General features: G+C 40.4%; 1 protein-coding gene and 1 long non-coding RNA gene across 5 annotated transcripts; one reads left to right on the forward strand and one right to left on the reverse strand.

Annotated features, from left to right (window-relative positions):
* Positions 1-300: 300 nt before the first annotated feature.
* LOC120574196 (glutamine-rich protein 2) lies at positions 301-27,796 on the forward strand. Of its 4 annotated transcripts, XM_039824419.1 has the most exons (18): positions 301-924; positions 9,458-9,661; positions 15,333-15,573; positions 15,968-16,059; positions 16,198-16,319; positions 16,865-16,961; positions 17,590-17,850; positions 19,259-19,381; positions 19,784-19,852; positions 21,018-21,182; positions 21,295-21,413; positions 21,941-22,006; positions 22,216-22,317; positions 22,552-22,734; positions 24,211-24,361; positions 25,206-25,317; positions 25,724-25,852; positions 27,315-27,796. In XM_039824419.1, exons 1-18 carry the CDS (start codon positions 508-510, stop codon positions 27,449-27,451), a joined length of 2,790 nt encoding a protein of 929 aa, XP_039680353.1. In that variant the 5' UTR covers positions 301-507; the 3' UTR covers positions 27,452-27,796. The 4 variants fall into 4 exon arrangements, with proteins under 4 accessions (XP_039680353.1, XP_039680354.1, XP_039680355.1 ...); XM_039824420.1 differs by lacking the exon at positions 22,552-22,734; XM_039824421.1 differs by lacking the exons at positions 16,198-16,319; positions 16,865-16,961.
* Positions 21,277-22,746, reverse strand: LOC120574197. Its single transcript, XR_005641835.1, has 3 exons — positions 22,519-22,746; positions 22,172-22,391; positions 21,277-21,397 (listed from the first exon to the last, which is right to left on the reverse strand). It is a non-coding gene; the product is annotated as an uncharacterized LOC120574197 (long non-coding RNA).
* Positions 27,797-27,981: the final 185 nt, after the last annotated feature.

The raw sequence follows: 27,981 nt of genomic DNA on the forward strand, positions 1-27,981 counted from the left end.
TCTCCTCTTCAGTAGCACTTATAACACCAAACTTTACAGTTTTATTCATATCAATATTTGTATTCAGTGGGGTTTGTTCATATATCATGCATAGCCTGATTTATACATAAAAAATTTAGAACTTGATCTAGTTTTCTGTACTGCATTATTTGCATATTTTGTACATTAAATGTTTACCCTAAGTGTCTTGCCTTAAAGTTTTACTTAGAAGGGTAATTCACTGTACTTCCGGTAAATGCGTCAGTTTTGACGCAGCTGTGGTTGCTGTTTTCTCTTGAACATTATTACATTCTACAAACAGCCACCGGGATTGTCGCTGCCAGTGGGATGCCGGACACAATTAATAACGTTAGAGAAAGACCAAAGCTACATTCATTTTTTGCTTTATCCAATATATTTTCGCTATTAATCAAGACAGGGGTCGTCACAAGCGGAATAAGTTAGCTAACGTTAAAATATAGCTTAACTTTAACTTATTAACAGTTGTGTTCTCACCCACAAAGAAAAATGTCGGAGGAGAACATTAGCTTGTTTCAGTTGTTGGATTTAGCCATCGGGACACCCCAGAGAGGAGCTGTCAACTTCAGCGCCCTACACGCCCTGCTCCACGCTGTGCTCAGGCAGCTGGATATCCCGGAGATGAAGACCCCGTTTAGGGACACTCCTCCCGGCGACATACACCCTGATGCTCTGGTGGGTGACTACCAGAGCATCACCACTCCCAAACTGGACCACGAGACAGAGGAGGACCAGCACCAGGCGCACAGGGACATTTCCACGGTGGAGCAGGAGGTTCAGCCAGGCACCGATCTGCAGGAGCGGGCAGCCTCCTCCTCATCTCCGACCCCCTCCTCCGGTCCCGCGGCAACCGACCAGTGCAGGCTGCAGTCCCGCATCCAGACCTGCGAGGACGGCGTCGCCAAGGTGAGAGCAACGACTCACTCAATCAGTTGGCTAACGTTAGTGTTAATATGCTAGCTACATGTAAGAACTTGTATTCTGTGAAACAAGTTTAAATATATATACAGTACAGGCCAAAAGTTTGGACACACCTTCTCATTCAATGCGTTTCCTTTTTATTTTCATGACTATTTACATTGTAGATTCTCACTGAAGGCATCAAAACTATGAATGAACACATATCGAATTATGTACTTCACAAAAAAGTGTGAAATAACTGAAAACATGTCTTATATTTTAGATTCTTCAAAGTAGCCACCCTTTGCTTTTTTATTAATAAGGGAAAAAATCCACTAATTAACCCTGACAAAGCACACCTGTGAAGTGAAAACCATTTCAGGTGACTACCTCATGAAGCTCATTGAGAGAACACCAAGGGTTTGCAGAGTTATCAAAAAAGCAAAGGGTGGCTACTTTGAAGAATCTAAAATAAAAGACATGTTTTCGGTATTTTCACACTTTTTGTTAAGTACATAATTCCATGTGTTCATTCATAGTTTTGATGCCTTCAGTGAGAATCTACAATGTAAATAGTCATAAAAATAAAGAAACACATTGAATGAGAAGGTGTGTCCAAACTTTTTATTGTACTATATATATATATATATATATATATATATATATATATATATATATATATATATATATATTTCTTTTTTTTTTCTTTATTTATTTAAACAAGGACAATGTACAATATACATTAACCTTAGACAGGAGAGATGCATCATACCAGGTTGTAGCACTTGTGCTACTTTCCACCTGTAGTCCCTGGACAGGCTGATGTCAACAAATACATTTAAAAATACATTTATCCCAAAACCAACATTAAAATGATCACACCCTTCATTCATTCATCAGCATTCATTTACAAATACGCTCCCACATACACATCAATTACTATACATTATGTGAACAAGTTTGTTTTACTTTTTTTCAAAAAAGAAATTTACATGCGTTATCGGCTCTGTTGTGAAACACTTATTCTCTCTCTCTCTCTCTCTCTCTCTCTCTCTCTCTCTCTATATATATCTATATATATATATATATATATATATATATATATATATATATATAAACTGTATATACCAACTATATATATAAACTGGCCAAATACGCAATTATACTCCCCAAATTCAAAGTGGACTTTTATTGATATTTTCCAAAATCAAAGTGCAAACAAAGTGACAGATCTAACTTTTTTTTTTAAAATCAGATTATTCATATTACACACACACACACACACACACACACACACACACACACACAACAAAAAAAAAAAAAAAAAAAAAAAAAAAAAAACACACACACACAATTAATGTATGTTACTGTTACTGTTTTTATGTTCTGTCTTAATATTTGGACAATTTGCATTGTGATGCTTTGGCAACATTGTTATTGAAACTTTCATGCCAATAAAGCCCCCCTGAATTTAATTAAATTGAGAAAAATAAATACATAAATACACAGCAGTGGACAACAATACAATATTGTAGTAGAGTTTTTATCCCACTGTATAACTGCTACACTCACAAAATTGACTGCACATCATTCTGAAAACTTGAAGCTCAACAACAAGACTCCAGACCCAGATGCTCCAGACTGATAAACTCTTAGCACAATTCTATTTTTACTCAAATAGAAATTCTAAACAAACCATAATAAATAATGATTTACTTTATACACTTTAAATTGGCAATCCTTAAGATTTCAGATTGTAAGTGAAAACAATAGAATTCTGCTGAGAGTTTAGCAATGTGGAGCCTAGAAATAGAATGAATACCAAAATGTGTCTATGGTCTGGAGTCTTGTTGTTAATACATAAGCTTCAAGTTTTCCGAACTGTGTGCATATAGTTAATTCTGTGTGTGTAAAATGGAGAAAAACTGTATTACAGCATTTTTTCCAGGAATTTCACCACAGACCCCTAGTTCGTAATAATGCAAATTAGGCATGGGCTGGTATAACATTCTGACGGTATGATAACCTTCAGGAAAAATATCACAGTTTCATATCACAGCTTTAAAATGTATTAATTTTTTAAATGTCTGTGTAAAAAAAAAACGTTATCAGCTCTGTTGGCAAAAAAAAAAAAATTCCATTGAACACGATGTATTTTATTTTCAAACACACTGCACACTGGCAGGGAGAGGGATTTCTAAACTGCACTTTCTGTCCTTGAAGACTCATAAAAAAACAAACAGCTCATACCTTAGGAACGGTATGACAGAAAATGTTAGTGGTTTTGAAACATTGACTTTTTCAAACCACGGAAGACCTTGAAACTGGGAACCGGCCCATGCCTAATGGAAATATATAAATATTGCAATACATTCATCAGTGGGCCATAGGCTCAATCACCATTGTGTCCCCTCTTTCAGCGACAGTGACCTAACAGACATTTATTTCAATGAAAGTCTTCAAGATTATCTGAATACTTCATCCCCAGCCCTGTCAATTGAACTTGCGTTGGCCTTTTTGCCCCAATGGATGTTCCAAATGTATACCACAATTTATTATATAAAAGTGGATATTGTTAATTGTTTCATACAAATGTGCTTTTAATATTAAGTTTGGTTTGGTCAGCAATCGTACTACTACAAGCTGAAGCTGAATGTTTCAACCACTGTTGTCCATTACTTTTAGCTAACTAGTTCAACTTTTAGCTATTTTAACAATTTAAAATACTTATACTGTTTAAACTACTTTTAGCTAATCATTCAAACTGTCCAGTCATTACTTTCAGCTAGTTATTTCTCCCATTTATTCATTAGTTTTAGCTAAACGGCTGTGCTCGCTTGCTAATTGGTTTTCGCACACTCCTGCAACGTGTCCTGCAATCTAGTGTTCATGCACTGTATATATGTGGATATAGTCATCCAATCAAATCACGATTTCTATTTTTTCAAATTTCCTGGCAACTGCAGAAGTTCCCCGGCTTAGGAATCACCGATATACACTACAAATAGCCATAAGAAATAAGAAAAACTATTTTTCATCCCAGATCTTACTGAAATGTGAACTCTGTAAGAAGCTGCAGCACAGGAATTAGCTGTTAATGAGGTTGTCCTCTGCACAGTTCATTCAGTATTTTAATAAGGAGTTAAGGAGTTAAAATTCGGTTATATCCTTTAGTTTTCTTTGCACATAAATGCACATTAAAAGGCAAAGTCCTATCGCACAAAACATAGGTGCGCGCCACCCCAACTTTTAATCCTTGGTTTTCATGGACTTTCAAGGTTTTCATGGACTTTCTGTTTGTGTTTCCCATTCACTTTCCCTAGCACTCACTCCTCTCAGCAGTTCAGTACTGATTACACGCACCTGCACTGCATTACGCCAGATCATCAGTTCACCACCTGCATCTCATCAGTGACCACCTTCTTAAGCAGCACAGACACACTCTTACTTTGTCTAGTCTTGTTTGTTCACGACACTCTGACTTGCTCTCGTATTTCCAGTTTATTCCCAATACTTATTTACCTGTTGTTGGCATCCTGTTGTCTGCTGCTGCTCTGAGCATTACCTCGTCTCCTGCCGGTATCCAGCCTGTTCACGCTACTCTCTGTTGGATCATTGTGAATAAAGCTCACTGCACTTACTCCAGTCTGACTCCTGCTCCTTCCGTGCGTGACACACGACACTTGAAACTGAAACTATTATTTTCATTATCGACTAATCTGAACTATGTTTTCTTTTCAATTAATCAATTTATTGTTTGCTCTGTATCTGAAAACAGGAGAAAATGCCATCACAATTTTCTAGAGCTCAAGGTGACATCAGCAGTCAATAACACAAAGAACTTCAATTAGGAATACTGTAATGCAATTTTTACCATTTAAAAAGCTGGAAACTTCCATTTGGTCAGAATTTTTGTTTGAAAAATAATTTAAATGATTAATCAATTTTCAAAATAGTAGCTGGCTAATTCTCTGTTGATCAACTAACCGATTTGCAGCTCTGCACAAGATTATCGCCTAGGTTACGACACAGTTATTCAGCATGTTAAGACGTATTGATCGTCCTGGATAACACACTAGTCACACACTGTTTTCTAGTGTTGAAATGTGCATCTGCATCTGTGATGCACTAGTGGCCACACCCCAAGCAGTGATGTCACAACAGGCATTTTGCTTTTGTCAGATGATGAAAACCCTGGGCTGTAACATCACTGATCAGGGGTGAAACGTGCATCAAAATGTTAACCCAGGTGAAGCAGCACAGCGGCATTTTAAATGTGATTTAGTGTTGTAATTCATCCTTATCCTGCTCACCCTTTTTGTTTGGTTAAATAACATTTTCTTTAAAGACTGAAAGACATCTGAGGCAGCAGCTCTTATTCTTCTCATCCATGTCTGGCGTGCTGCAGTGAACTTTTCAGCGTAGTATTAAGCTGTTGATGACAGCACAGGACAATAGGAGATGGGCGCCACCCTGACATCTCAAATGACCCCTGCATTACTCTGTTCAGGTTTCTGTCAGGCCGCTTCCAAGAAAGAAGGGTGGATCTTCAGCGTTCAGCAAATTGTCAGCTTTTATCTTAGAAAGACAAAGACTTTAAGTGAAGGAATGACGTGAGTTGGATTGGTGTTAAATAGGGCTGCACAATTAATCCCAATTTCATCGAAATCGCAACATGGACCAGTGCAATATCCAAATCGAGGGGAATGCCGGGCGATATTTTGTTAAAGTACAAATCCCTATCCTACAGACTAAAGAAAAAAAATCTTTTTGGTACAGTTCTTCTCACACTATAATCATCGAAATGTTTTGAATTATAAAAAATGTCTATGAAAATGAGAATAATGATCCAAAAATGATCATTCCCTCCAATATCAGGAATCATATCACAATCGCAATATGAGTCAAAAAATAATCAATCAATTAGATCTTTTCCTTATATCGTTTAGCCCAAGGTGGAGGTGATCTTTGGGACATTGTCCAGACCTGTAGTCACCTTTTCCTACCCCCCACCCCCTCCTCCTCCTCCTCTCCGTCCGTGTGATAGGGGGTAATTAGTCCCCTGCAGAGAGGACTCTGGTTGTCAGGGGATGAATAGCTGTCAGGTGAAAAGCGGGACATCGGGCAGGAGCAGGTGCAGCCCGTCTGAATCATTCATGTCCTGTCTCTGTGGGCATCGTCCGGGTCAGCTGCCGTATCCGCTGCCGTATCCGCTGACTTAACTATGGTGAGGTGACCGGGCCAGACTCGTCCACCAGCGTCTTCCCTCTGAAGGCAGAACAGACATTACTACAGTGTGTGCCACATGTTGGGGGGGGGGGGGGGTCAGGCCGTATGTCAAGGTTCACCGATTAACCTGTCAGAGGATTTGTTTTCATAAAACGTTAAAATGTTGACTGTGGAATAGGGCTGGGCGATATATAGAAAATCAAATATCACAATATTTTTGACCAAATACCTCGATGTCGATATTGCGACGATATTGCAGGGTTGACTTTTGGTGCTTTTACAAAATATTTACACAAAGCCATTTGTGATGAATAATCATCAGTGATGTGGATATAATGACTAAGTGGGTAAAGGCAAATAATAGAACAGCTAGAACAGTCTGGAAAGTTCAGAAAATGACATCACTTGTAATGTGTAGGCTACTACTGTAATGTAGCCTTCAAAACCATGAAAAGACTTATGTCATGTTACAATATTATGATATCCAAAATCTAAGACGATATCTAGTCTTATATCACGATATCGATATAATATTGATATATTGCCCAGGCCTACTGTGGAACCCCCCTCCCCTCCCCCCGACGCCCCTTCCTGTGGTGCCTGATGGGACTGTGAGAACAGCAGAGTGACGTTTGTGGATCAAAGTGCACCAACAGCCAGCCCCAGTTAATAGCTGACTGTTGGAACTGAGGCAACAGCTTGAAGAGTAACAGAGACATTAAGGCTACTTCCCTGAGTTATGACTGCTGCCCAGGAGGTCATTTTTCTGGGCCTTATCTATGGGGCCTTATCTTTAAAGTACTTTTAAACCGTTTCAGAATTTTCCAATTGTAATTTATTCCAATGTGAGTCTCTTTCTAATATACCCCAACAGCCATCCCACCATATAATGTATCATTTTGCTTAGAGCTGAAATGAGAAGTTGATTAATTCTTCAGTCAGGGAAGAATCAGCTATTTTAAAAAGCAGTAATCATCGAATAGGAAATATTTACTGGTCCCAGATCCTCAAATGTAAATATTTGCTGGTTGTCTTTGTCTGTAATAATAATGAATTAAATACTTTTGAGTTAGGACTGTTGGACGGATGAAGAAAAACTATTTTTAGACTTTATGTTGAACTTTAGAAAGCTGTGATAGGTATTTAAAAAAAATGTTTTTCTTCAAAGTATTGCTTTGAAAGATGAATCTATTAATTGAGAAAATAATTGGCAGATAAATCAATAATGAAAATAATTGTTAGCTGCAGCCCTACTACTGTGTGGTGCCCTGTGCAGGCGTCAATCAACACGCTGTAAAACAAACCTCAGTTCTGTCAGTACTGCAGTTATTAAAACTATCCATAAAGGGACACTGGTAGAAGAGAAGGGTTGGGAATATTATCTGGAGGAAAGCAAAGCGTCATTTTGAAGACAGCCAGCAGATGACGGCATCAGGATTCATGTCCTCGGCCATTGTCCTCTGTAAATCCTCTGCACAGCCCTGCAGTGAGCACATTTCTTATTGTATAGTTTTCTTTACAACTGTGACATATGGACATTTTACATTATTATATACTTAAAAAGTGCATAGCCCACCTCCACAAACACCAGACCAATATACACTTTTTTTTTGTTTACACATAAACACATTTTAATACTTAAATTACAAAGATTTTTTAATTTTAGAATTTGTATCAGGTATATATTTTTTTCTTCTAATTTTTCTTGTATTTCTAATTATTATAATTTATTACACACTAGCCTTTTAAGCGCAGCCTTAAGAGTACGTCACACTGCATTTCACTAAGCTTATTGTTTGAGCTTGTGACAAATAAAACCCTTACAAAAACAGTACTAACTGGGTATGTTGCCACCTTGGAAATCGGCTCTTAAAATGATTCCTGGTTTTAAGTTTCACTCACAGAAATCACAGAAACCTGTAAACTGAATCTGATGAAGTTTTTAAACCTAAGGCTGAGAACCAGAACTTGCTTCTGGGATAATGTCGATGATTATAATGATGATGACAGAGATGCAGACAATTTTTAGAGAATTAATTAAAAAAATATATATAACTGTATCAGAGCAAAAATATTGCTGATTTAGGTGTCATTTTGCATGAAGCAGTAGTCAACATAAAGTTGTAGTTTGCCGAGTATAAAAGGGAAATAAAATAAAATAGCCCCGGTCAGTAAAAGGTCACACATGAGTCATGTAGTGTGACGGCACTTATTAACAAAGCTGTTAGTGATTCATGCTGTCGATGAAGACTGTGACGCTCTGGGGGTGGGGGGGTCGCTATGCATCACTTCATGTCCGGGCACATTCGACACAAGTTAAACACCGACTCACATGTAGCTCAGGAATGTGCTTTGTTTCAGTTGGGAGACACACACACACACACACACACACACACACAAACACACACGTTTACTCTGCTAACGAACCCCGACAGCCTCACAGGAAGTTTAAATAACCTGGTTAAAGAAGGGATCACCAGCCGGAGATACACATGTGGAACAAGTGCAGTAGAGCCCGACCGATATATCAGCGGGCCGATATTATCGGCCGATATTAGGCATTTTCCCAACTATCAGTATTGGCATTTATAATGGCCAATAAAAGAATATTAAAAAAACAAAATAAAAACGTATGAAACACCCTTCAACCATGTTCTGAGTGTTGGCGTTGCATAATTTGTCCACCAGAGGACAAACGCTCTACAACATCCCTGTTGGCAACACACGTGTTTAACCCTTTAAGTTTCATATCTTAAGTTTGTATTTTTATACATTTTATTTATCAGAACTTTAATATATTTTGATGTTCCTCTGTTCTGTCGTGACAATAAAACAAACTAGTTTTTTTTTTAAGCTGCATTATCATATTATTTTAGTGAGGACTCATAAATAACTACAAATAACTAATGTTAGGGAAATCTGTTTATGTTTTGTTACGCGTTTCTGGATTTAAAAAATATATATCGGCCGATATATCAGATTTTTAAATCACCAAATATTTGTATCGATATCGGCCTTAAAAATCCTTTATCGGTCGGGCTCTAAAGTGCAGCAGCTGGATTGTGCTTCACCCTCTTTGTCAGCATCCATTCAAGTCCTGTCTGTTGGCATTGGGGCCAAAGGTCAGAGGGATGTTTGCTGTAAGTCAGATTCCTGAGACATTTTTATTTATTTTTTGTAAACGAATGCTCTCAAAGGAACCTCAGATTCCCCGGGGAGATCGAACTGAGGCATTTGAGCCACAAATCTAATTTAAACTTTATTGCCAATGATTGCTTTTTTTAAGTGTCTGTCTGTTGTTATTTTGCAGGCCATGAAGCTCATTCAGGAGGTCCAAAGCCAAAATCTGAAGAACCTGAAGAAAGAGACACAGAAAAAAATGAAAAAAGAGACGGAGGAAGAGACGGAGGAAGAGATGAAGGAAGAGACAGAGGAAGAGACGGAGGACGAGACGGAGGAAGAGATGACGGAAGAGATGAAGAAAGAGACAAAGGAGTTCCGCCACCAACAGAAGGTGAGACTGTTCAATAATGGAGGTACAGGTACAGGATCATTATTGAGATTCTGCTACTGATCAAATATTCCTCTCACCACGTGATGAAAGTCCAAAGTAGTTTTGACCTAATGAAACTGGAAAAATTAGTTTGTGGGTGAAGAGAGATACAATAATCTTGGGTTATATAGTTAGATTTAAAGGAATACGCCACCGTTTGTTGAAATAGTGCTTATCATGGTCTACCCTGGCTGTAGATAGGTGGGCCAATGCATTTTTTGTCTCAGTGCAAGTAATTAGGTTTTTTGTTTGTCTTTTGTTGGCTCACTTTTACTCACAACATGCTAACCGGCAACATAGGATTCCATTCACTATGCTAAGCTAACTAGCGGCGGCGCTGCCGGTGTTGCACCGTACTGGCCCAGTCCCTGGTGATTGGCCCACCTATCTACAGCTAGGGGAGACTGTGATAAGCCCTATTTCAACAAACAGTGGCGTATCCCTTTAAGAGTTATTCCACTAAAACTAAGATAAATAAGTTAAGTTAATTGATAGAAAAGAAATGTTTGGATTGTTGATTAATCATCTAAATCAAGCACAAAAGCAAAACATCCCCGGCTTCCAGCTTTCTTAATGGTGAGGGTTGGCTGCTTTTTTGCTTGCTTTGGATTTTGGACTGTTGGACAAAACAAGAGTCAACTTGGGCGTCAGGACATTTTTCACCATTTTCTGACATTTTACAGACTAAATGATGAATCAATTAATCCAGGAAATAATCTGCAGATGATTAGATAATGACGCTAATAATAGTTAGCTGCAGCATTAACCCTCCTGTTGTCCTTGGGTCAAATTTGACCCATTTTCAAAAAGTTTCTATATCAGAAATTTGGGTTTCTTTCAACCATATTTTCAAAAGAAATGTATATAGTCCTATATGTAAAGTTTAATTATACTCAAGCTATTTTCATTTATATATTTGATTACAGTGTCACACAGCTCTGTTACACTTATGCTAGCTGTCTCTCCGTGAAGAGAGAGAGTGAGAGAAAATGGTGCGCAACAGATCAGCTGTTTTTCCGAAGGGATAGTCAACAAGTCAGCTCTTTAGATCAAATTGTGGTCACCGCTACGTATTTTCTTGTCTTTGATTTTGGTAGTTGTTGTGTTTGGTGTAGTTTCATCGTCCATACGACTCTGTGATTTACTTTAGTCGGGTCCGCTTCGTGGAATGGATGATTAAGTTAGACTCAACGTTTTCTGTTGAGACGCTGAAGCACTGACGTCGTGCTATTATTGTGGTAAACTAGTTTGATTTTGCAGTAGACACACTGTACAGAGTTTTCGTTTTAATTACGTTTGAACTGATTCCAAACTTTGGACGCTTTCTGTCATTTTCTCCAGCCTGTCTCTTCTCTTAGCCCATCACTATTGTAGGCTTTTCCCGGTGCTTGGCACCGGCCAATACAATTGTGATTGGTTTAAAGAAATGCCAATAAACCAGAGCACCTTTTCCTCCTATCCCGGAATGCTGTGTGGAGTAGCCAGCCCTTACGAAAGGAAAATATATTTACCAATATATTACTTGAAATATATTGTAATATATTACAATATATTATTTTCCATTACATTTTACAATATATTATATATTGAAAAAACATGGAATAATATATTGATGATACATATATTATACAATATATTATATATTGCAATATATTGCAAAATATACAAATTATTGCCACTTTCATATATTCCAAAATATATATTTATATATTTATATTTATATTTATAAATATCCACCATAATGTATTCCCATTTATATGGGAAAACATATTGGTAATATATGTAAAGATATAGTTTCACATCTTTGTTTAATATATGGTAGAATATATGTTAAATATATGGTAGAATATATTTTAAATATATGTAAACCTATATGGAAAAATAAATGTACAGATATGTTTAATATGTGGTAGAATATATTCTAAATATATGTAAACTTATATGGAAACATATATGTACAGATGTGTTCAATATATGGTAGAATATATACTAAATATATGTAAACTTATATGGAAACATATATGTACAGATATGTGTTTAATATATGGTAGAATATATTTTAAATATATGTAAACCTATATGGAAACATATGTACAAATATGTGTTTAATATATGGTAGAATATATTTTTAATATATGGCATACATCATTTTTGCCCGGTGTCTTAACGTCTGTTTCAGAGCACCAGAGAGCAGGGCAGACATATCAGCAGCTCCGAAAGTAGGCGCCGAAATCTGCGTTGCTATTCGGTCCGGTAGATACAGGTTTTGAAGGCACCTGTGTCGTATTAGCACCGGATTTCAGTACCCGACCCTATTCAGGAAGAAGATTTTTATAATGTAAAACGTGGAGGCAGGGAATAAAGGACCCAATCCAGGAAGGTAGGCAGGAGAAGGTTTGAGGAAGGGGATTTATTAACAAAAACACGGCAGCACTAAGGCTGGTAAAAACCCAGGGAAAAATACAAAAAAGGCACAAGGCTGAAACAAACTGACAGGATAGAAACTAACTCAATAGACAGGACCAGGACACAAACTAGCAGGGCGAGGAACACAAACTCACGCAGGAAAGACAACGGACACAAAACAATCTGACAAGACACAAAGGGAAACAAAGAGGCTAAATAAACTAGGTAACGAGCAAACACAGGACAGGTGACACCAGGGCAGGGGAACAGGTGGATCACATTAGACAATCACACAGGCGGAAAAACACCGGAAGCAGAACTACCCATGACAAGAAAGAAAACTGACTATCACAATAAAACAGGAAACAGAACATAATACAAAACAAGAACGAAAATCACTCAATGACAAGGAGACAAAACCCACAGTACAAAAACAATACATAGGGACATACATTAAAGGGGTGATAGAATGATTTATAGGGTATTTCACACTGTTCCTTATGGTCTCCTAATGGGGTATGTAACATTGGTTGGACTGAAAATGGCCTGGTGGATATTTTATTGGCCCTTATGCATCCATGTGTTTTGGCCCTATTTTCAAGAGCTTTTCTTCCAAATATTGTATGCTCATGAGCTGCGCACTGATTGGTTGAGCGAATCCCCATACACACACATTAGAGACGCACGCTGATTAGTTGAGCGAATCCCCATACACACACATTTGCGACGCGACAGAATCAACTATATAAAGCTCAAATATGGGCCCGTTTAATTGATGGCTAATTGCAAATTTGGAAAGACGTGTCGGACTTTAGGAGCTCCACACAGTCTGACGAGAAAGCGGCAGCCTGCTGGGCTCCATACCCAGGGCAAAGTCACGCTTTGTGGATTACTGCACTACCGGGGCTCCGCGGCCGGCTGCCGGCATAACTATAATATATTTAGGGCCCGAGCGCCGACAGCGGCGAAGGCCCTATTGAAACTGAAGGAATTATTATTTTTTTCTGCAAATGAATTGGCTTTTTGAGGGGCTTAACATATTCAAAAACTCACCAAAATTGGCAGTCGCATCAAGTCTGGTGAAAATGTATGTATTTTAAGGGTTTCGGGAATACGTGCGCAAAAATGGCTCGCTAGCGCCCCCTACAAAGTTAAAGAAATTGAGCCCCTGTAGTGCGTTTGGTGTAGACTCACAAAACTTGGTAGAAATATGTCACATGTCAAGATGTACAAAAAACGTCATTGGAGCCATACCCTAAACCCAACAGGAAGTCCGCCATTTTTTGCCAAGTTCGAAATTAGTGCGATTTTGGCCACTTTAACGAACTCCTCCTAAAGATTTCATCCGATCAACTTCAAACTTGTATGTCTGTATCATCTCGACACCTTAACGATGAAAAGTTGTTAAAAGAAAAACTTCGTCATAGGGCGTGGCCGTGGCGGGGCGGCCATTTTGAGTGTTTAGCGATGAACAAAGAAGTTGTTGTAACTTGAGTGTACGTTGTCTTATCTGCCCGAAATTTCTCACAATTGACAAGGGTCCAGGCCTGAGGACACCTACAGGTCAAAATTGACTTTTAGTCATAGCGCCCCCCCCCGCTGGCAACAGGAAATGCGCCTTATATGACAAACATCATCTGATTTACATGAAACTTATAATGTGTGGTCAACATGTGATACTGAGCCGCCCCCCTATGCTTTAACCATGCCCACTTAATCAGGCCACGCCCCCTTTCATAACATTTGAACCGTTTAAGGTAGAGTCTTGTGTGAGGTGTCATTGAATTCAGCAGAAAGTTCCTTCTTCATTGATGATGGTTTGGCCTGCCCCCTATGCTTAAGTCACGCCCCCTTTTATAACTAATGACCTGTTTGACGTAGACCCTTGTGTGAGGTATCATTGAACTCAGCAGAGACTTCCTTCTTCATTGGTGATTGTTTGGCCCGCCCCTTTGTGCTTAGCCAATAAATGGTGACCCGTTTATGGTAGAGTCTTATGTGAGGTATCAATGAACTCAGCAGACTTACATTTTTATTGGTAAAGGTTTGGCCCGCCCCCTATATATTGGCCACGCCCCCTTTCACAGTTAATGAACTGTATGACGTAGAGTCTTGTGTGAGGTATCATTGACCTCAGCGGGGAGTTCCCTTTTCATTGGTGATGATTTACGGTGTCTGAGTGCCACCCAAATGCACGGTCGCAAGGAGCAGTGTCGCCGGGAACTCTGACGCACGCAGAGGCGCCGGGTCCGGCCCATCGCGCCCCGCAGCTTTTAATTACAGTTTGAATTTCATCACGACACTTATATCACAGCTACCCCAAGGTCTTACAAAGCTAACAAAAGCTAACAGTCTGATTTGAATTTAAGGTATTTTTATGAATGTGAGGGTTCTTGTTAGGAGGAGCAGCTAGCTAACTATGTGTTCCATTCAATACAATGGGAAAATATAGCGGCTAGCTAGCTACACTTTCGGCATAACTATTGAAATTGAAATTGTTTATTTAAGAGGATAACCCCTTGAGATGAAGCATCTCGTTTTTGAGGGGGTCCTCGAGACAACGGACAATAAGACAAGGACAATACAATACAATACAGCACTTATACATTCACACTCGCTAGAGCTCTCCCTTATCCCACCCTGCCCACCCGCTCCTCCGACTCCCTGAAATCAAGTTTGTATATAATACATATTATAGTATTAGGAAACTAAAACAACAACTAAATTTATGTTTATATATTGATAGCCTACATATAAAAAAAATATATTGCAAGGTCTTGATTGCAATATATTTTTTATATGTAGTCTATCAATATATAAACATACATGGTATATGCATATATGGCAATATATTGGAAAATATAAATATCAAATCACATATATGGGAATATAGTGCCCAATATATCACATGATATTTTCCAATGTACTGCAATATATTTTGGTTTCGTAAGGGAGACCTTCCTCCGCAGCGCTGTGGAGGAAGGTCTGGCAAAGGGAGACCAAACCCCGACCTGACACTGCATTAGAAATATTTCTCACATGGTAAGAGGTGACTAGTGATGCTAAATCTGAAATCAGCGTTCAAAATGCCTCATTTTGTAAGACTGTGACTCTTCAGAGACCAGCCTCGACATCCACGACCAGCATTGTTGGGTGGCAGTAGCTCAGTCAGCTGTTGCCCCTGTTAGGGCAGGACAAATAACACCTTTATCATTCTTACACCCAGATGACCACGGAGCGTCCTTCAGTCCCGTCAGGGCCACCACAGCATCCTGCTGCAGGCCCGACAGGTGCCGGTGCGCCCCTGGCTCAGGAGGCCAATGGCTCGGAGACGGCAGAGGCCCTGAAGAAAATCGGCAAACTGACGGAGGGGTTCGGCAAGCTGAAAGCTCGTGTTGCTGCGCTGGAAGAAGATAAAGTGGACCAGTCACAGCTGATGCACCTTAAAAATCTCATCACTAACCAAGGTAACTTCATACCACCTGGTTATGCCCCTTTAGTTATCTAAAAGTGTGTTAGCGTTGACCGACTTAAAGGATCTAAACATGTTTTTCTCAGTCAGATTCTCACCCTAAACGATAAGGTTGTACACGAGCAAAACATTTTCAGCCAAAGTTAGAACACTTTAGCTTATTTTAAATTAAGAGAGTTCTGTGTTTTTTGGTCTGTGTGTGTATAAAAAAGGAAACAACAACCATATATGGAAGAATAACTTGCATACTTACATACATACCATGCTACAAGCTAACTAAGCTAAATCTCATGTATACAGTAACTATGAAAAAGTTTTTTTCTTGTAGCAGCTCTTAGCCTGGCGGATCTGTTAATTCACTGACTTGTACTCATGATGTCATATTGTAGATTTAGATTCCAAGGATGCATTGAATAACCTGATGGATCAGCTGAACCAGCAGCAAGCTCTAATAGACAGCCTGATAAGGGACCAGGATAAGGTGGGTAAGAGGCAGCAAAATACCATCCAGAGGGGATTCCTGCTTTCTTAAAACTCAACATCAGCACCAAACGCCTCACTATCACATACACACATATATTCTCTGGTCCTGGTTGTGATATAATGCGTCTGTCCAAAGCTGGACACGTTTACGAACATAACTGGCTACGACGGAGAAACCACCTCAGAGGCAGCTTCAGGGTGCGAGGAGTCAGACAGCAAAGACTCTGATGAGCTCAGACATCAAATATTCTACCTCAGGTAAAGACAGGTGGAGACACACAGGGAGAGGGATCAATCTCTGGAATATATATCTACAGTAACACAGGAGTTTTTACAATAACATCCCAGCCACAGTTAATAAAAACTCTTAACAACAACCTTAAAAACTTTTGAAGAACACTGAAGTGGATGTTCACAGTTGCTGGTAACAAAAAGTGACTTATATGTTGGTTGTCTGACAGAACTTTTAAGCCTCAAAGTCTCAGTTTTAAACATCATATATAGTTGAAAAAATATTTGATCAGAGTTACTAATTACATGCAATTTTTCTAGTTGTATTTCTTCAAACTAATGAAATCCTTTGTGTTCCAATTGAACGGTGGAGAAAAACGCTAAGTTGCCCATCATCAGTGCAGCTAATTTGTCACATTATAAAAACTGAACTTTAAAGACACACTTTTTAACTGAGAGTTTTGAGAATTTTGTTCCTCATTTATGTGAGTGTGAGCATTACTTGAATATCGGGTCTCTCTTCTACACTTGTTTTCGTTGGTCCGTGTTCATGTCCGTACCCTCATGTCCAGGAAGTCTGTGCTGAAGCTGGAGGACGACATAAAGCAGCTGAAGGCTAGACAGGCTTCATCTATGGAGAGAGCAAAAGACCGACACCTACAAGATCAGGTCAGACAGGAGGACAAGCTGCTGAGCGACAGTTAGGGGGAGTCAGTCAACAAACAAGGACACACAATATGTCAATCCTGTGTTTACAACTTGTTTTCACTGCCTCAAATGGCCAAAAATTCATGTTTATTCATGTTTAATATTGAACCCGGTTCTTAGATATTTAGAATAGGAAATTAATGGAAAAAAAACAAAACCTTTTCCTTCAAATTAATTTACGAAATGTAGCAACTGATGTTTTAAAGCTACAAGCTGAGTTGAGTAGTCCTGCATTCATCATTTGGAAATAAATGTTCAATTTTAGTTAACAAGTTGTAAAAGTGCAAAATGCATTGCAGCACTTAACATGTATTGCCTGCAAATGGCAACTTCCATATGTCTTCACCTGCAGGTCTAAACTGCTGCTGCTGTTACTTTTACTTTCATACATGTGGTGCAGCATGGCCTTTGTAAACCTGGTCTGAAAACGACTAAAAAAGCCTCGTCCTGTGCAGAATCTGCAGCCTGCCAAACCTAGACTAGTTTGAGTTAATGCCATCATATCAACATGTATAAAGTTTTTAATAAAATCCCAGTATGAGGCGGCCATATATCCGTCTAATCTGAGTTCTCTGCCCTCTGACCTCAGCTGGACGACCTGCGAAGCATGTTGGAGGACATGATGCAGTCCTTGACCTGTCAGCTGTCCGATGCTGGGCTGGATGAGAGCAATGATAGCGAGGGCATCGGTCAGAGTAAAGATCAGAGATCAGAGTTTACCATCAGCACAATGAACACTGGCAGGAAGCTCAGCCTTCTGTTCCAGCACTATGAGCAGCTGCAGGACACAGTGAGCAGCCTTCTCCAACAGCAGACTGGAGGCAGAGCAGGGCCACTGAAGGACATAGAGGCAAGCTAAATCTGTAGCATAAGACCGTTGGGTTCACCAAAGGCAGGTGTGTGTGTATTCCGAGCCGATCCCCGCCATTAACTGTCAGGAACAAACTACTGTAATGAGCTCTGGACTGTAGACAAATCCTACACGCTCTGTTAGTGATACATTTAACCACTTTTGGGCAAAATACTACTAGCTACTGTACATCTATTTCCCATCCCTGTTTATCCTGTTCAGGCAGGGAGGGTAGACCCTATCCCAGCATGTACATCTGAGAAGTGGGGTGTACCCTGGTCAAGTCTATCTACCTAACACCGTTAACTTTGAACACTTCTATAACAGACTTTAGATCAACAGTTAAAAAAAAGGATCAGAATTGATGCAGCAGGATTAGAAATATCCTCTTTTTTTTAATTCCACACTATCTTCTTCCTTGTCAAAACCTGGTGCCTACATTACCCACAATGTGACTCCTCCCCTGGCAGTTGGGTGGGTGATTGGGGTGTGTTATGCTAGCAGCAGCTAATGTAGCCTGCAGCAGAGATGAGCTGGGGGCTACAGAGGTCTGGTAAGATCACTTCTTTCAAACGCCACACAGTACTTTTTTTAAACTTCTCAAACTTGTAATCTTCAACCAACGCTGACTGGTGTGACATCACTTGAGGACATTTATCACACAGCTCCCTCTGGAGACACCAAATGCTTTATACTACTTTTAAAAGATGTGCAGCACCTGGGAACACACTGAGGGGGAAAATCCCCTTTAAGTTTGTTTTTCATAGCATTTTTTTGCAAAATAATTTTGTCACATAGATGGGGTCAAGTGGAAAGATGCCTTCAACAAAAACACAAACATAGGTGTGGGGAATCAGTTTTGTCAAACCGTGGGTGACACAGAAAGACACGTCGTTTTGGTTGATGAAATAGATTTTTGAACTCCAGAAATCCTAACACTTGATATAATACTAATGTCCAAGGCTGAACTATAAGCATACATGTAGACTCTGGTGAGGACTGTCCCAGGTGAGAATCGTTGTCCACATGTGAGACATCTTCAACAAGTCCAGTTGCCTTTGATTCAGCACTTGTAGATATCCCATGACCCAAACGCACACAAACGTACTACATGTGAACTCAGTTTAAAAGGAACCAATACAATACAATACAATACACATTACAGACATTTGATATCTTGTAATGCAACAATGTGAAATGTGTTTGAAAGCACTGTTTCTTTTTTTTAAATATGAGATTTGGTTAAGAAGTGGCTAATGACATGAATTTGCCTCTCAATCAATAGGACAGAAATTAGTGTGTAATGTATAACTGTGTGTGTGTGTGTGTGTGTGTGTGTGTGTGTGTGTGTGTGTGTGTGTGTGTGTGTGTGTGTGTGTGTGTGTGTGTGTGTGCGCGCGCGGCTCAGGACGTGGAGCTGGTGAACGATGTGCAGAAGGCGATCCTGCACCTTCAGGCCGAGTGTCAAAATCTGCATGAAACCACCAGATGTCTGCACGAGGACAACAGACAGAAACAAAGCCACATAGATGTAAACAACAACTTTCTGCATGTTTTTTTCTTCGTCTTCGTATTTAATTAACTCTGTTTCAATTGACTCACAATTACAGATGTCAGATACTGTAGTAACTTTTCAAAATGTGAAAATGTCCAACTAATTGGTTTGACAGTGGAATAATACCTTTTGAAATAATCAATTATCACATACTTGTATTACTTTAAATGTATTAGTTGTAATAATGATATTGATACTGAAAATATTAGCAAACTCTTATTATATTATTTATCCATCCACTTAACACCGAATATGATTGGTTCCAATCTGACTTTTGACCTGTGAAATTGAAGCAGCGTCTAGGCTACTTGTTTAAGTCCTGTAGAAGTAAAATTAGCCAATAATTATTGTTAAATATTACTGTTCTTGTTTCCACAGGAACTGTACAAGACGACAGAGGAGCTGGGGGAGAAGAAGGCCGACAAGGAGATGGTTGAGAGTGAAATCGTAAGTAACTCACTCAGGGGCGGACTGGGACAAAATTTCAGCCCTGTCACTGTAGCCACACCAGCCCACATTACCACGCCCATGCAGCCCCACCCACGGACACATGCATTCACTAATTACATTTGTGTACAGATGGTGAAATAATATAAGCAGTACCTTATGTAAAAGATTTTTAAACATTTAATGTAAGTAACTAGCAAACAATGCTTACTACTTTTTAAAGAGCACACGTTTACACATACTGTCTGTTTGTATGCTGTTACTGTCATTCTCTACAGTATGTTGTTCTTTGTTGTCACTGTCTGTCTGTTCGATTGTCTGTGTTTCTCTCTGTTGACACTGTACATATTGTCTGTCTGGTTCTCCATCTTTTCATCTGTTTTAACTCTCTATTTCTGCAATTTAAATATGTGTTTATGGCTGTGATATACTTCAGGGTTTTTCCTTGCTCAGAATTGGCCTTTGGGTGAACACATAAAGTTTTGAGGGTAAAAGACTTGAATTCCTGCATTCTGATACATTTTTAGGCACCAATTTATGGTAAAAACGTCTATATTTATGGCAAGGAAATCACAAAATTCTGGTGGCAGCTAACAATTCAAAATACAAAATATAATGGAATATTATTATATTCATTAGTCCAGTAAGGAGGCTTTCACATCTGGGACATGGGCCGGATATGACAACACTTGACCCCAAAGTCCAGTTGTTTAATTAACATGAACAGGGCTATATGGTCAAGGAGCATGTTTTGCTCCCAAGTTGAAAAATGTAGGATTGACTTACATAGGCTACTGCTTTTACTGCTAAATTGTACAATAACACAAACATGTTATGGATACAAAACGTTGCCGACTGGCCAAATGCTTAATATTTATTATTATTATTATTATTATTATTATTATTATTATTATTATTATTATAACCATAGTGAAATTGTGCAAGCGATAAAAGCCTGTCCTATGCGCTGTCGGCCTGTAAAGACAATTTATTTGTATATTTAAAAAAAAATCTGACCGGCCCACATTTAAAAATATGGTCCGGCCCCTCTGGCATTTGCCAGAATTGCCAGATGGCCAATCCGCCCCTGAACTCACTGAAAGTTTGGCCTGTGTCTGTATATCCTGCTTTTCCTGAACCTCTTGTTGTCTCCTCACACCTGAAGAAAGCAGATAAATTTGCTCTGGAGAGCAAAGTGAGCCGTCTGCAGTTTGACTCTGTGACAGAGCAGCTCAACGCCATGTTCCACGAGCTGCTGAACAAGGTGACCGGTCACGAGCAGGACTGGCACAAAGTCATCGACAAACTCTCTACCGAGATGGAATGTAAGGTAAGTATCTGAGCGCTTTAAACGTTCTTCTAACTGTGACATCCCCGGTGATACATGTGAGGGGTTTGTATTTGTGACTATCTGCGATGTTTGACTTCCCATCTCTCTGCAGTTGAACAGGATGGAGTTGGACTCTGTGAAGAAGCAGCTGGAAAATCGCTGGAAGAACATCCACGAGAAGCTTCAGGCTCAGGGGGCTCCAGAGCACGAGGATGCTGCTGGTATCAGAAAGTAAGTGGTAACATCACTCATCATTAATTTACATGTGTGTGTGTGTGTGTGTGTGTGTTAGGGGTGGGAGATATTGACAAAAATTAATATCTCGATATTTTTTTTCGATATCGATATTCAGACGATATTTTTGAAATCCTTCAAAGAAATGTGTGCAAAGTGTGTGTGAAATCCAACTTTCTTAGAAACTACCAGCTAGTGATTGACTAAATCAGGTTGCACTATTGAAACCATAGAAGTGAGACTTAAGTGATGCATAAATGTTTGTTTTAATTTAATGTTACGTAAATCTCTCTGCTGGCTTCTAAAGTGTTTCTTCATGGATTTAAGTAGAACTTGTATATAATGATATTCCTCCTGAAGTCTACTTTAATATCATTTACCACCTAAATCTCCATCTTAAATGTTCCCTTTGTGTGACTTCTACTGAACACTGAGATCTTATTTGACTCAATCTTTGTATTACACTTTAATAAAAGCATTCGGCAGACATGTGTGCTATGTTCTCCCATATCCCTGTCTTCCAGACAACTCGTGGACAGATTTCACTGCCTCTCCTGTGACCGACCTGTTGTCATGCACACCCCCGGACAGTGAGTCAATACTGATAACAGTGACTATTATTTATATTATTAGATCTACACACTGGATATATATTCAGAGTTATAGATATTTGCTATTTATTTTCAGTGTCTCTTTTCTAAATTATTCCTCAGATTATAAAATAAATTGACTTCATACAGTACAATATCACTTACTCTCTAAACTCATCTGCTCTTGTGTATGTTTGTGGCAATAAAAGGCATCTGGCGAAGCAGCCGTCCACTCCTGGATTCCCTTCACACAAGTCCATCAGGCCGTTTACTGTTTACGCTCTGGAGCAGTTTCGACAGCACTACAGGAGGTGAGTTACTGCAGTTTACCTCCTCTCACTTTATCTACTGTGTCCTCTGTTCACCAGCAGGGAGCGCAAGAGTCCTAAAATCATTATTTAAACAAACAGGACATTTTTATGTCATATACTGTAGATGTATATGTAATGTAGAACAGTGTGTACACAGTTTCATCTTTCAGACATTCAGAGCATATGTTAGTTTCCCAGTACCTGATCCATTGTAAGCTGGTGTTGCCGTCTCAGTCTGAAACCAGGGTCCAACCGCTACAACTTTGTGGTAGCTGGCAGGAGAAGGCAGCAGCTCCAGAACAGCCATGCTGTGATGTGCCAGCAGATAGAGAACATGCAGAGGAAACACGGTGACAGTACCGCCAGCCTAGGCACCGCGGGCGACAGCCTGATCCAAAACCAGCCGGGAGCCCTGAAGTGAGTCAGGGACAGGACAGAGGAAAGGCAGGGGAAAGGGTAGGGGGAGAGGACAGGGGAAAGGGCAGGGGAGAAGACAGGGGGAGGTAGGGGAGAGGGCAGGAGAGGGCAGGGGACAGAGGCAGAGGGAGAAGACAGGGGGGAGAGGACAAGGAGAGAGGGCAGGGGAAGAGGACAGAGGAGAATACAGGGGGAGGAGAGCGGGGGAGAGGACAGAGAGGGAGAGGTAGGGGGAGAGGGCAGAGACAAGGGGAGGCAGGGGGGAGGGAGAGAGGACAGGGAGAGAGGAGGACAGGAGGGAGAGGACAGGGGGAAAAGGGCAGGGGGAGAAGACAGGGGGAGAGGACAAGTAGAGGGCAGGGGAGAGGAAGAGAAGGGCAGGGGGAGGAAGAGGAAGGGGGAGAGGGCAGAGGAGAGACAAGGGGGGGAGGGCAGGGGGGAGAGGACAGGGGAGAGGACAGGGGGGAGAGGGCAGGGGGAGAGGACAGAGGAAGTAGGGGGAGGGCAGGGGAAGAACAAGGGGGAGGGCAGGGGAGGACAGGGGAAAGGGCAGGGGAGAAGACAGGGGGAGGACAAGTAGAGGGCAGGGGGAGGGACAGAGGGAGAATACAGGGGGAGAGGGCAGGGGGAAGGACAGAGAGGAGTAGGGAGAGGGCAGGGGGAGAAGACAAGGGGAGAGGGCAGGGGAGAGGACAGGGGAAAGGGCAGGGGAGAAGACAGGGGGAGAGGACAAGGAGAGAGGGCAGGGGGAGAGGACAGAGGAGAATACAGGGGAGAGGGCAGGGGGAGAGGACAGAGGAGAGGTAGGGAGAGGGCAGGGGAGAAGACAAGGGGGGGAGGGCAGGGGAGAATACAGGGGAGAGGGCAGGGGGAGAGGACAGAGGAGAGGTAGGGGAGAGGGCAGGGGAGAAGACAAGGGGGGAAAGGGCAGGGGGAGAGGACAGGGGAGAGGGCAGGGGAGAGGCAGAGTCACTCTGTTAGATGTTTGAGTCTAAAGCCCTATTTGGATGAGATTTGTGTAATTTCAATATCGCCTGCACTGGTTGAAATCTCTCGGGAGCACATACTGTATGTCTGCAATTTAACACTCCTGCAGATACCTGCAGTCTGTTTTTTACTGTAAAAGCAGCCTAATGACACTGAGAGGGAGACATGTAAGCTTAAGGCTTAGGATAGGATGCCACTTCAATTTAAGAAGAAAAAATTGAAAATGATTTAGGATATCAAATAAAATAATACATTTAGTGTATAATAAGAGCATGAGAAACAGCATCTACAACAATAGAAACGGTGACTAGAAATAACTATTTGCATATTAATTGCAGGAATGTAAAACAGCAGTTCATGATCTTCTCATTCCTATCGATCCAAATCTGAAAGTCTACATCGCTGGAAACAGACTTTCAAAAAAGAGATGCTGCAGACCCACAGTTTCTCTGTTCTCTCATGTCACGATGTTTCTGTCTGACCGAGCAGCGAGCGGATCTCTGAAATGACTGAGTACAGTCACCTGGCCGCGTCACGGAGCTGCGGGGGGAGTCACACAGTTACCATGGCAGGCCAGCGACGCCCCGTCCTGCAGTACATGAAGCACAACCCCCAGACAGAGGTGGACGCTGTGATTCCGGTACTGATAAGAGTTTATCCACTTTTTATTCTCCAGTGGATATACACCACAGTGAGACTCAGAGTGACAGTATTTATCTAAAGATATGGTCTTCAAGGATAGAAAAATAAAATAATTGTAATTTGTGGGCTCATTATAGCACATACAGAAAATTCTCCTGCGCAGCTATCTGTTGCATTTTTTGGGACTTGTTTGCATTCTAAGAATCCCAGTCATACAGGGTACCCACACATCCTGGAGAACCTGGAATTCTTTTAGCTTTCTGGTCCTGGAAAAGTGTGAAATTTGTCCAAAGAGTTCTGGAAAAATATTGAGTTTTCCTGAAAAGTTACTTGTGTGTCTTGTGTGTAAACAAAAATGTCACATGCTATAGCTGAAGTAAGAGAGAATTGAGAATAGAATTGGTATTATTGAGGCCTCTTGAACGTTTGTTCTTTAGAGTTTAAATGTGTATATCTATAAATAACTTTGCAATCTGTGTACTTACATTTGATACTTCAACTACATGAAGCTGATGGTACCTCTGTACTTTGACTTCAGTGAGATTGTGAATACAGGACTTTTAATTGGATATTTGTCACTTTGGTAATACTACTTTTACTCCACTAAAGGATCTGAATACTTCCGTTTGTTATTTTACCCAATGTGAATTCTTCCCTATGAAAAGAAAAGACTATTTATCAGATGTTACCGGCTGTCTCCTATCCATTAACTGCTCTCTCTGTGTGTGTGTGTGTGTGTGTGTGTGTGTGTGTGTGTGTGTGTGTGTGTGTGTGTGTGTGTGTGTGTGTGTGTGTGTGTGTGTGTGTGTGTGTGTGTGTGTGTGTGTGTGTGGACTGGTTAGTCGGAGGAGGTTGATATCATCGGACTGGACGGGCATATTTACAAAGGTCGCCTGAACGCATCTACCATCAGAAATACAGAAACTAAACTACCTACAATCTCTACCAAAGACGGTAAATTAATTCTATTGAAGAAGAAGACACACTTTATTAATCCTGCTAGGGGAAATAATATGTAACCCTAACTATTACAAATATTTATAACAAGTTTCTATATTCTATTTTACCATCTTATTATATGATAACCAAATGTGTTGGCTCTTTCGGCCTTGCACCCTAAAAACAAAAAAATGAAAGCCTGGGTGGTTTATGTGAAACATGAGGAAGGGATTTCACACCTGCTGAAGCTCTCAGAGTCTCTGCCTGCCCTTAGCTGTTGAACATGATTCACGAGAACATATATTATTCGGTGTATTTTGGCTGTTAGCTGAAAATGTCAAGGTGAGATACAGCTGGCGGGGTTTGTGGTTGTTGTTGTTAACCCTCCCGACATGTTGCCCTGTTCCTTTGATGGCTGCAGGCATGTGCAAAACCAAAGACAAGGCCAAGTGCTCCCCGTCCCACAAACCGGCTTCTTCTCCGGAGCTGGGACACGGCCCTCCGGTTTATCCGCCCCACAGTGCCAAGAGTGCCCAGTGCAGCCGCTCAAGTGAGAGACACACACACAGACACACAGACACACACACACACACACACACACACACACACACACACACACACACACACACACACACACACACACACACACACACACACTCTAAGTTCAGTGTGTAGTGATACTTGTCTGGACAAGTCACCCTGCTGAACCGATCCCTGCACTTTCAAAACAAAAGACAAAGAATTCACACCGGGCGAGAACCACTTAGTGCGTCTCTTTTTGACCTCTCTGAGCTTTACATTGACAATCCTGGATAACTGGTGTCTTCCGAATCAGGTTTATTGCCAAGTAGGTTTTTTTCACATACAAGGAATTGGACTTGGTGTTTTGATGCATTACAATTAAAATAGTAAGTCAAGAAACAAAAATATAAAATTGAAACATTTACAACTATCAGAGAGCGCATACCTCCGCCAAGGCCTAATGGCTTATGGCACAATGTTAACGAAAGTGAAAAATAACTTGTGACAATCAAACGAACCGAAAACATAACCTTAAGTAATAGGTAATAAAAACATGAAAAATATGTAGAAGAATATGTAAGATATACTGTATATTTGTTTTTAAAATGAAAAGAGCCGTGCAATGTTTGACATATACAATGTAGTCACATGGCTAGAGTAGATAATGAAGCCGTCAAACAGAAGGAATAACATAAAAATATTAAAATAAGGCTGACTGATGCACATAAAAACTTTGATAATTTACTGAGTTAACGGCATATAAAATAATATGCAGCTATAATCCTCGTTCTTTTAGCTCATAGTGTGGCAAACTGTCTCGTTTTGTTTTGTTAAAAGTCTTGTTTAGTATCCAAAGGGGACACCTGGTTGTGCAAACAATGTTTTTTAGGGGACCATATATTTTATTGTTGGGATAAATCTGGATCAAAGTGGTGGAACAATGCCTCTAGCATGAAAAAATACAAATATTAAGAATATAAGCCGGCTCCCTGCATTGGGATTGATGTGCTAGTTGTGGAGCATTAACTCCACCTGTGCAGTATTGGTTGTATAATTGAACCCACCTGTGTGGGGAGTATTGGTTGGAGTTGCATGTGCACAGGCTGAGGAAGGGCGCTGCCCAAAACGTCCACTGTGTGGCAATAAACTATCAAATTGGAGTGCTGTCCTAGTAGCTTTATTTATGAATATAAAATAGAAAAATACAAATAGAAAACATCAGATCAAGCCAAAGATAGAGGCACTTAATGTATATTTTTAAGACAGCATTTTATGTCCATGTCCATTTGAAACAAGATCAATATCCAAACTCAAAGCGGGACATGTGTGTCAGTGTAAAGGTAGCAAAAATACCCCCCCCCCCCCCCCCCCCCCCCCCCCCGGCGCCCCCCCCCCCCCCTCCCCCCCTCCTCCTGTGTCCTCCCCCCCCCCCCCCCCCCCCCCCCGGCCCCTCCCCCCGGCCCCCCTTCCTCCCCTCCTCCTGTGTCCAGCCTCCAGCAACTCCGGGCGGGACTGGCCCGTGTCGGCTCTGGGCTGCACGTCTCAGCTCGGCTCCGTCTCTCTGGTTTCAGCTGCAGCAGAGAGCCTGAACGCAGAGCCTATTGCTGAGCAGCTGCTCAACCTGTAAGGGCCATCACTCAGCACTCTACTGGCTTTCATATGTAATTAACTTGTAACCTGCTTTGATCTATTTTTTAGTGTACTTTTATTGATTTGTTGCTTATTGTTGTAATTTTTTTTTTTTTTTTTGCACTACATATCCCATAAATAACCTGTAAAACACTAAGTCCAGCACTGTGACGTCTCTTTGGATTCTTTTTATTTTTTAACCTGAGTGTCTGTGATCGGCCACTTTCAATATTATTAAGATGAATTATAATAACAATTAATAAACGTGAGACGGTAAACATAAAACTAACGCCTCTATTCAAAAAAATAGAAGACATTTTAAACTTTATCCGATTTTCAAGAAGCACACACTACATAACTAAATCAATATACAAACATACACAAGACAAAATCTTGATAAAAATACATAACAAATTTAAATAGATATAATAAATTATAAATAATAATAAATATGTTAAAAAATGAAAATGTTGTATTTTGCAAATCACTGTGTGTATTGTTTTGCAAAAAGTGTGAGGCTGACATTGT

The sequence above is a fragment of the Perca fluviatilis genome, chromosome 15, assembly GCF_010015445.1.
Source record: "Perca fluviatilis chromosome 15, GENO_Pfluv_1.0, whole genome shotgun sequence".
Taxonomy (NCBI): domain Eukaryota; kingdom Metazoa; phylum Chordata; class Actinopteri; order Perciformes; family Percidae; genus Perca; species Perca fluviatilis.

What these genes read in the sequence shown, in the direction of transcription:
- LOC120574196 (XM_039824419.1), top strand. Translation starts at nt 508, where the DNA reads ATGTCGGAGGAGAACATTAGCTTGTTTCAGTTGTTGGATTTAGCCATC. An exon ending in GCGAGGACGGCGTCGCCAAG is followed by an intron (nt 925 to 9,457) that starts GTGAGAGCAACG and finishes GTTATTTTGCAG; the next exon opens with GCCATGAAGCTCATTCAGGA. An exon ending in GGCCACTGAAGGACATAGAG is followed by an intron (nt 17,851 to 19,258) that starts GCAAGCTAAATC and finishes CGCGCGGCTCAG; the next exon opens with GACGTGGAGCTGGTGAACGA.